Source organism: Marmota monax, unplaced genomic scaffold (genome assembly GCF_021218885.2).
Source record: "Marmota monax isolate L192 unplaced genomic scaffold, Marmota_monax_Labrador192_F-V1.1 WCK01_AAM20220418_F8-fsc00052, whole genome shotgun sequence".
NCBI classification, from domain to species: Eukaryota; Metazoa; Chordata; class Mammalia; order Rodentia; family Sciuridae; genus Marmota; species Marmota monax.
In genome coordinates, this window is record NW_026693473.1 from 2,176,596 (window position 1) to 2,187,450 (window position 10,855).

Consider the following 10,855-nt stretch of genomic DNA (forward strand, 5'->3'; position numbering starts at 1 on the left):
ACCAATTTGCAGTCCCACCAACAATGAATGAGTGTGCCTTTTTACCTATATCTCACCATCATAAAATGGTTTTTATTTATGTTGTCAAAAATGTATTCTTTTCAAAGAAGAAAGACAGAGACCAACTAGCTTAAGATAACAATGAACGCAAGGTCATTTTCAGTCTCTCATGACCCATTCATCTACACAAATGTAATTCAGACCAGACTGGCTTTAAAAGAATCAATTAGTACCACACTCATGCCAATAAAATCAGTCACACTATTATATAACATTTTTTCTTTGACTATTTGTACTTTTTACTCCTGTATCCTCTTGTTTAATTTTATACCCTTCCAAGAATTCCTAGAACTACATGAAGAGTTCAAAAATCTTCAGTCTATTCTAAGCTAATTGCTAGGGAACCCTAATTACTTTCTTCAAAAGCAGGGGGTTTCCAAAAGGAATTGCTATTGTTGCTTCTAAAATTTGTTCAGTCTTGAGAACTAATTTCATGTTGGCCTGCTCTCCAGGATATGCATAAAAGTATTAATTGCAAATACAATCAAGTCCCCATTCTAACATAAGGGGATACTGACATAGTTTCTTTTGAAAATTTTGCTACTAGTTATACTTAGGAAATTTTACATATCTGTTACCCTCAGTTACTCTTCGGGTTGGGTCCTCAATTGGTCTCTCACATTTTTGTCCCCAAACTGCTCTCTGCTTTCTCCACACATCATTTAACCCTCAATGGTTTCTTACCTCCAAATATTTCCGTTTTTCTCCTGGAACCTTACACCATTATTAAAAAAAATTCATCTTACCTTCAACCTCATTTTATTTCTAGTGCCTACCTTTACCCCTAATGCATTTCTCTTTGAGCCTCTCAGATATATGCCATTCACTCTTCAACACTCTACCTTCAAGTTGAGAAACAGGAAATGACTTGCTTACTCTCCAACGTTACTTCTATACATTGTTCTTCCACCTTATGTAAGAAATCTGTTCTTGTGAAGAGAGAGCCTACAGAATGGGAGAAAATCTTTACCACCTGAACCTCAGATAGAGCATTAATCTCTAGGGTATACAAAGAACTCAAAAAACTAAACACCAAACAAAAAATAAATAAATAACCCAATCAATAAATGGGCACAGGAACTGCTCAGGCAATTCACAGAATAAATATGATCAGTCAACAAATATATGAAAAAGTGTTCAACATCTCTAGTAATTGGAGAAATGCAAATTAAAACCACACTGAGATTTTATTTTACTCCAGTCAGAATGGCAATTATCAAGAACACAAGTAACAATAAATGTTGGTGAGAATGTGGAGAAAAAAGTACACTCATACATTCCTGGTGGGACTAAAAATTGGTGCAACCAGTCTGGAGAACAGTGTGGAGATTGACCCAGTTATTCCACTCCTCAGTATACACCCAAAGGACTTAAAATCAGCATACTATAGTAACGCAGCCACATCGATGTTAATAGCAGCTCAATTCACAATAACTAAGCTATGGAACCAACCTAGGTGCCCTTCAACAAATAAATGGATAAAGAAAATGTGGTATATATACACAATGGAATATTATTTAGCCATAAAGAAGAATGAAATTATGGCATTTTCCAGTAAATGGATGGATATGGAAACTGTCATGCTAAGTGAAATAAACTAATTCCCCAAAACCAAAGGGTGAATATTCTCTATGATATATGAATGGTAACACACAATAAGGGGGTGCAGAGGGAAGGATAAAAGTTCATTGGATTAGACAAAAGGGAATGAAAGAAAGATGGGGAATGGTAATAGGAAAGACAGTAGAATGAATCTGACATAACTTTCCTTTGTTCATTATGAATACATGACCAGTGTAACTCCACATCATTTACAACTACAAGAATGGGAAGTTATGTTCCACATATGTATGTCAAAATACACTCTATTGTCATGTATATCTAAAAATAACTTAAAAAAAGAAAAAAGAAAGAAACCTGCTCTTTAGAGTTTTTGGACAATCAGCTATACTCCCCCTCTCCTGCTGCCTTATTGTTAATACCCTGCAGCTTCTTATCAGCATCTGATTCTTAGTCTTGCACCTCTGCTTTAAATCTTCTATTAACCACTTTTATGTCCACCTGGAAAACCAATTCCCCACTCTCCCCAGTGTTCCTCAAAATACTGTTCACCTCTACCAGAATCATCACAGATGTTTTGTAAAATGCAGATTCCAGGGTACTCTGAAAAAGAATACACAGGGGCAAGGTCCAAGAATCAAATGAAAACTGTCAGACTGGTCATTGAAACAAAATATATTTATATCCTATTTATAAGAGACACCATCAATATAAAGACATCAGAAATATGAAAGTGAAAAAATGGAAAAAGATTTGCAGCACAAATGCTAACTAACATAAATTGTTTTTGCTATTTTAATATCACAGAAGATAAACTTCAAGGTACAATGTATTACCAGGTATACACAGGGCCATATCACAATAATACACCATTAAATTCTTCAGGAAGTTTAAACAATCTTAAATTAGCATACATATAAGCTCAAAATACATAAACAAAAAACAGAATTAAAAAATGGACAAATCTATACTTATAGTAGGAGTTATAATACTCATTCCTTAGTAACTGATGAAACAGGCAGGCAGGAAAAAAAATCAATAGAGATATAGAACAATTAAACAAATAATTAACAATCTTGAGCTAATTGACATACTTAGAACACTGTACTCAACAAGCAAGACAAATTCTTTCAAAATCATAAATCACCACAACTGACACAAGAAAAAATACATTTTTCTAAATGTTATTGAAAAATTTCCCACATAGAAAAACTTAAGTTCAAATGGTTATACCTGTGAATTCAAATACTAAGGAAAAAATAATACCAATCTTTTATAAACTCTTTTGGAGACAATATTCGTCAAATATTTTTGTACATGTGTGATGCTGGGGATCAAACCCAGTGCCTCACGTATGCTAGTCAAATGCTCTATTGCTGAGCCACAACTCCAGCCCTTGCCAACTTTTTAATAAGGCTAATGTAATCCTGACATCAAAATTCTACAAGGAGGGCTGGGGTTGCGGCTCAGTGGTAGAGCGCTTGCCTAGGCTATGTGAAGCACTGGGTTCGATCCTCAGCACCACATAAAAATAAAATAAACAGAATAAAGATATAGTGTCCATCTACAAAAAACAACAACAACAAAATTCTACAGGAGATTATAGAAAGGACAATAACAGGCCAACCTTTCTCATGAATTTAGATGCAAAAAACTGAAAAAAAAATAGGAAACTGGATCTAGTGATACATCAAAAGACAGGCTTATCAAGACCAAGTTGGATTTATTCCAGAATTGCAAGTTTGATTTAACATTTAAAAACCAACTAACATAATTTACCAAGACAAAAAAATTAACCAGGAAAATCATGATTATCATAACAATTCAACTGATAAAATTCAATACCCACTCATGATACAAACTTCTATCAAAATGGGACTAAAAGGAATTTCTTTAATAACTTGTACCTACAAAAAAATTTTACAGCAAACACTTTACTTCATGGTACAATTAAAAATTTCCCAAGAGTGGAAATGAAACAAAGATGCATATTACTGACACTTTGATTTCACCTGGTACTGAGTTTTAGCTGACTCAATACTACAAAGGTAGGGGGCAAGGCAAAGGTGGAATATGTGCAGACTGGGCTCCAGGTGGGGGTAGGGTAAAGGGTAAAGGAAGGGACAAAATTTGACAAAAGTTCAATTTCAACTTCAAATTGTAAAGCACTAGAGTATAAGTGTGTATCTATTAAGCTTCTCTGATTCTCTTTATAAACCTATAGACTAGATACAGCAGATACTGTTATTTACTTCTATTTTGTAGATGATGTAACTAAGCCTCAGGAAGTAAACTGATTAGTCCAAAGTCTCTCTTGAAGAAGCAAATGCAATTGACCCAGGGAGTGGTTGTTTACATCTAAGTTTCTTTTCAATGTGCCACACCTTTTGTAGAAAGGGACCTAGAAAAGTCTAAAGAAAAATTTTGTTCAGCATATGCTGTATGGTCTCCTAAACCTAAATAAAATTGCCATTGAATTCATGATCTAAAACTTCCATAAGAATTTAGAAACATGGTAGGCTGAAATAACACAGATAGGTTGATTTCCACTTCAAACTCATAGAAATGCTATAAAAATATTTTCAGAAAGATAAAGACAAAGAGAGATAAACTACCACAAAAGAAAGTCAAGAGAAAGAAAGGGATATCTCCAGAGGCTAGAAATGAAGACAGCACTTATATAAATATGAGTAAGAAACCAGAACTGAAACAAATTCAGATGTAGCTTCAGGGACTGGTGACTGGATTTTAGTGCCTGTCCAGGAATAGCAGACCCATTTTCCAGCTTTTAAGGCAAGCATGTGTACAGGTAAGTGATAAACCCTAAACTGTGGTTTCTTTCTTGAAATCTGGACTCTTGATGAGCCACCTAGTCAGAGAAAGAGACAGTTGGAAAAATTGTGTCTATAGATTCAGGGAAACAGAAAAAAACTTTTTGTCAAGGACTTCAGATGCATGTGGTAGAGAACAGGCAAAAGGTCTAAAAGAAATGAAAATCGTAGGCCTGAGCTACAAATGGATGTTGGGGGAAATCTACATTATTTACATGACATGAAAACTGAGCTGAGAAATTATAAGAACCATGAACATTCCAGTGGGCCGTAGGAACAAAAGATATGAAAAGGCACTATACAAGGATAATTTTACAACATCTAAGAATTTAGAAACATGGTAGGACTTCAGCAGGATGAAGAAAAAAAAATTCTGCTGAAAATGTGAATATTTTCCAAGAATTACAAACAATACAAGGAGGTATATTTCTACAAAGTAGAGCAGTATATACAGCAAGTAGGAATCTTCTCCTATAGCTCCCCAAATAGTATAATCCAAAATATATACTATATAAACTATAAAGCAAGCATGTTGAAAATTATTACAATAAAAAGGGCAAACCACAGGGCTGTGACTCAGTGGTAGAGCAACGTGCCTTAGCATGTGTGAAGCACTGGGTTCGATTCTTAGCACTGCACATGAATAAAGTCCATATATATATATATACATATACATATATATATACATATACATATATATATACATATACATATATATATATATATACATATACATATATATATATATATATATATATATATATATATATATATATTTGTTTTTTTTCTTATAAAGTACAGGGCTGGGGTTGTAGCTCAGTGGCAGAGCACTTGCCTCACACATGTGAGCACTGGGTTCGATCCTCAGTACCACATAAAAATAAATAAATAAAATAAAGATTTTTTTAAAAGTGTAAACCATATTGGAAAAAAATAGTACAGCTTGAAAATTTCGGGCATTTAATAAAGAACCAAAGGAACACCTAGAAATTTAAAATTATACTTATTTGAAAAACTGAGTAGATATGATAAAAAATAGATTAAATATAGCTGAAGAAATTCTTAGTTAATTGAAAGAAAAATATAAGTACATCATCTGGAATACATAAAAATTCAAAAGGAAGAGAGTGAATGAGGAGAGACAAACAGATAATGGCTTAAAATTTTGAAAAATGAAGATATGAGAAGTACAGCAATTTCTGAATAGAGTGATGAACAAAAACTCATTTGCACCTAAACATAGGTTAGTATAACTGCACAACATGAAAGATTAAAAAAATAAATAAAAAATATATTTTTTTAGTTGTAGATGGACACAATACCTTTTGCTTTATTTTTTATGTGGTGCTGAGGATCAAACCCAGTGCCACACACATGCTAGACAAGCGCTCTACCACTGAGCCACAATCCCAGCCCAAAACCCACATCTTTCATAAGTAACTAGAAATTAACTTAAGAATAGTAATTAGGTGGACAGAAGATTTCTAATTAATAGCAACACATGTTAGTCCCTATGCCTTATATTTTGCACCTGAATAGCACAGCTTAAAAAAAAAGATCAAATAGAAACTAAGACATGTAAAGCATTTAGCATAATACGTGGCACATACCAGCTGCCTAACAAATGCCAGCTTTTATTATTACTTAATGTTTACTCTAGTATAATCTAATCATGTAATTTGAAGGCATTATCTTTAGTATGACTACTAAAAACATAAAACATAAGAGACACATACTCTGACATCCACTGAGCAGCCCACAGTCCATGATGGATTTCCCAACACTTGATTTTGGCAGAGAAGATGGACTAGTGAAGATTTTCCAACACCTGGAAAAGATACAAGAACTATAGTAATATGAAAGACATACTGAAATCTCTATGTTCAAAGTAAGAATAAGAATATGCAGTAATAATGGTATTTAAAGTGCAATATGTTTAAAGGTATGTTCAGATCATATCAATGATATAAGCTTGAAATAAGAATGAAAGTGAAGATAGTTAAGGGCAGTGATCCTTTTCAATTTAGCATCAAAATCAGAGAGCTGGATCCTGGTCCCAGGCTTTCCAATTTAGCATGTCTATAATAGCATCCAGGATTTTTAAATTTCTAACATGTTCTCAGGTGATACTGATGCTACTAGTCTGGGAGCTTCACTTTGAACCACTGGAGTAGGGCAATTTCATAATAACTAACCCCTTTCCTGGTAAATATTTGACTATCTACTCAGCCTATTTTAGGATTGCAGAATGTTAACAGATTTTAGAGGTAATCCATCTACCCTGTACACCCATGATGAGGTAGGGTCCCTTTCATGGCACCCTGTTACCCTGTTACTGAATGCTGTCAGTAAGCAGGACTTACCATCTAACAAATCCATTTTCAGGCACTCCAATTCTCCCAGTTAGTGATTTTTTAAAAGCAGCACAAATTTACCCTTTGAATCAAAAGAGCAACTCTAATTTCTTCTACATCATGGTCTTTTACTTTGAAGCAGCATTTTATCTCATTTTAGATCTCCTTCTGTCTTAAGGCAATCTAATTATTAATGCTAAGGGTGGCACTTGGGAGATCTGTATGAAGAAAGGGAATGAACACTCCCCTATACCTCTTTGGAGTCACTCATTCATTTAAAAGCATTTTGGGATTCCATTATGACAGGTATAGTTGGGGAATCTTTATGAATCACTAGCTACCTCAATGATTTAGATCATCTCTGTGTGAATTATTATGTATAAATCCATCACTTATGTTTATTCCTTCTATTGTGATGATATGCATGGTATACTTTAAAATAATACAAATATCATAAGCCTTTGCTTACATAGCTTGCTCTACCACAAACAGCCTATCCATCCTCTCTCTCCTCCCCCACTGACCTGGTCAATTACTCTTTCAAGACTCAGGAACATTCTAAAAAGTATTTTATGACTCCATACAGGTAGAACTAAGCACACCATCCAATGCACTTCCACTCTACCCAGTATATTTTCCTATAGGGCACTTTAAACAGTTTTACTCTTATTTCTAGGTTTTACTCACTGTTTAAGTTCCTTGAGTGTTGGGGCTGGGTTTTACTCCTTTTTTTTTTTTTTTAATCGACAGTACTCAAAACAGGGCCTTAATCAGTATTTATTGACTAAAAGTTTCTATGTGAATGGGTATGATTGTATTATGTCTGTGATACATTAAGTGCTCTTTAAGCATCAAACTGGGAGGCCAGCCTTAGCAGCTTAGCAAGACCCTGTATATTAATAAATAAAAAATAAAAAGGGATGGGGGTATAACTTAGTGGATAGAGCACCTCCGGGTTTAATCCCCATATCATGGTAGGGGACAATTTGCAAGTTGTTATAGAATCTTCATAAACATTTAAGTATTTCCATAGTACTTTATACAGTAGATATAATGATTTATTTAACTATTCTATCATTATTATAGATTTAGTGTGTTTAAAAAATTTCACTACACTAAGTTTTTATTTCTATTTAAACATTTGTTTAAAATTATTTCCTTGGTATGTCTTCCAAGAACATCAACATGTACAAGGGAAAAAAATTAAAAGTTCTTAATACATGTTGGCAAATTACTTTCATCTGATTACACTGTCACCAGTCACACATATGAACATGTAGCTGTTTTTCTTTATCTTTGCTATTTTGATAAGAGAAAAAAAACCTGAGACTTGCTTTAGTCTGCTTTACTTTCTGGGAAAGATATAAATTATGATCATCTCTGTTCATCTTTCCCCTGCACATTTATCTACTGGGTTTTAGTATTAATTTATATGACCTCTTTATGCACTAAAGATATTAATAATCTAATATAATTGAAAAATTTCCCAAGGTTTTCTTTTTTTCTTCTTTTTTAACATATCAGCATTTAAGATTTCTGAGTACTCAAACTTAATTTCATTGCATATGTTCATTACTGAATTGCATGTTATCGTTAATCTTTAGGGCATATTGTTAACATTGTGTTTACATATGTTTATGTTGGAGCACATATCAAGGCATTTAGTTATCAGCTTCATGCAAGGCTTAAGTCCTAGTTTAGCTTTACTGTGTCAGGGTAAATATCTCTATGCAGTAATATTGTATATCTCTCCATGAACAAACAGCTTTAGGTGGTAAGTATTAGTGACAATGGATGAAACTAATAGGAAAGGCTGAAGTGCTAGGCATAGAGGCCAATTATTTATTTATTTTGAGAATTTTAGGAGGTTCTGATTCTATATTTCTGTCGTTGAAGTAAATTAGATCAAAAGAATAAACTTGATTTGCTTTTGGGGAAAAAAGGCCCAATATAATCAAATAAATGTCAGCTCCAAATACAGTTGTTGGTAATGTATTAAGCTCATCCCTAATCTCTGAAAGAACAAAGAGAAAACAGTATGTTTATGTTATTAAGTCTTTCATGATTCTTAATAGATTATCAAATATTTCTGTCTGTAGGATACAAAAGAAGTCTCCGAATCTCAAGTCATTCCTTTATGTATTTGAAAAACTCTCAAAAGTTCACAAAGGAAATAAACCTTTTATTCAAAATTAACTTTGAAGTCTGAACATGAAGTGCAAAGTGTGTATTCTGACCTGTTAATTAGAAAATCACTGTTAAGAGGAAACTGATAAAAAGACAATAACCGACTTTGCACATAAAACCAAATAGTGAATGTGTGACAGGATCAATCACCTTCCAGGTGGGCATTATGCAGGCCCTGATGTCTCTTTTAAAACTAATGAAAAATGGGGTGGGTGGAGGGAAAACTTACTAACTGCCTGACTACTTTTCCACATTTAATGCAGTGGCCAATTCTACCTGTTATTGCAATGCACTGATTCTACAGTTATAATCCCAGCATCTAATACAATATACCTACTGAAAAACACAATAAATAAACTAACTCCAATAGCATGTAACATGAAGGGACTGCTAGATACAATAGAAAATGGAATTACTTAGTAGAAAGAACATCTACTTTATACACCATTAAGATCTGTGTTAACTCTGGATTCTAGCCTTAAATTGTATTTGATGATGAGTATTGCCAAGTCCCTTTAGGCCACCATTACTTTCTTCATCAGTTACACCAAGTGATTTTATTGACTTAATGTCATTTTAAGCTCCACAATAAAAGAAATGAAATTGACATACATTGGGATTATATTTATAGATTTTCATAATGCAGGAATATTAAATAATATTTGAGGAATATTAAATAATACTTTTTGTAAGATATGTTGAATTGCAAATGTTCCCATGCAATGTGACGATGTTCCTCTCCCACCATAATTTGATATACTCTCTGTAAGGCTAGCTTTCAAGCTCTTTGGGGTATGTCCTCTTTGTCTCCAAGCATGTAACACAATGTCATTGCTTACAGCACACAAAGATCAAATCCAGAAAAGCACATCTATAACAGCATTTATTCAAGTTTTTAGGAGAGTCGTAGGTTATGTGGGAAAGAGAGTAAGGTTGCGGGGTCCAGTTGGAGCGATGGTGCAGATTTCAAAGGTAGTTTTCAAATGTCCAGGGAGTCAAAAGAAGTATTTTAACACTAGGATTAAGTTAGGCTCAGGATTAAGTCCTAGTCACTTTTGAGTGTGGCCTTCATCTTAATTTCTCTATTTCCTACAATTCAGAACATAATAGGTTTTTCAGTTAAGATTAAATGAGAATATGGAAATCCATTTTTGGATTAAGAGTGAAATAGGATTACCACTCACTATTTCATTGCGTAACATATGTGTTTAAGCTCGTGGGTTCAAACCAGTTGTCATTTACAACTCTGCTACTCGCCTTTCTCTCCTCTATAATGGGGTCAAAGGACTAATCTTGGAATTAAATGAATTAATATACCAAAGCGCTCGCCAGTGTCATTCTTGGTGCACGTCAGACTTAACAAAATATCCTGAAGGCACTGTCCTACTAACTTCTGTACCCTTACACGGCTCCCAATAAAATAACAGCGCCAGCACTTTTTAAAGTAAGTCAATTGATAAAAAAATTATTATTATTTTAAATAAAGCAATTCTCTTAAGCAGCGGTCGCTCGGAAGCCGGACGTGGAAAACCGCAACCGCAGACCAAGGCGCTAACTCCACTACCAGCCCCCCACCACGCGACGACGGCGATTCGTCAAATGGAGCAAAGTCCTCTGGGAAGTGTAGTCTTTAGGCTCCGAAAGGGAACTCAGCTACAGACCGAAAAGCCAGGAAGCTGGGGACAGCAGTGAAGGGTGAGAGGTATTGGGTAACTGAAAAGTGTCGGGAGCCACAGAGGAGGGTTTAGCCGCTCACCTGAGTCTCCCAACACCAGTACCTTCACCCGATCCAGGGACGCCATCTTGCCACTGCTTTCGCTGGGGTCAACGCCTGTTCCGGGATTCTAGGCCAATCACAGCGGG

At 34.5% G+C, this 10,855-nt stretch overlaps 1 protein-coding gene across 1 annotated transcript in view; it reads right to left on the reverse strand.

The window, feature by feature from the left end:
* The window catches only part of Rabl3 (RAB, member of RAS oncogene family like 3), a 41,978-nt gene extending 31,128 nt beyond the window's left edge, over positions 1 to 10,850 (reverse strand). Inside the window, exons 1-2 of the mRNA XM_046458039.2 lie at positions 10,749 to 10,850; positions 6,188 to 6,279 (exon numbers count right to left, since the gene is read on the reverse strand). Coding sequence (XP_046313995.1) covers positions 6,188 to 6,279; positions 10,749 to 10,794 — 138 coding nt within the window. The 5' untranslated portion in view covers positions 10,795 to 10,850. The remainder of the gene's footprint in view (positions 1 to 6,187; positions 6,280 to 10,748) is intronic.
* Positions 10,851 to 10,855: the final 5 nt, after the last annotated feature.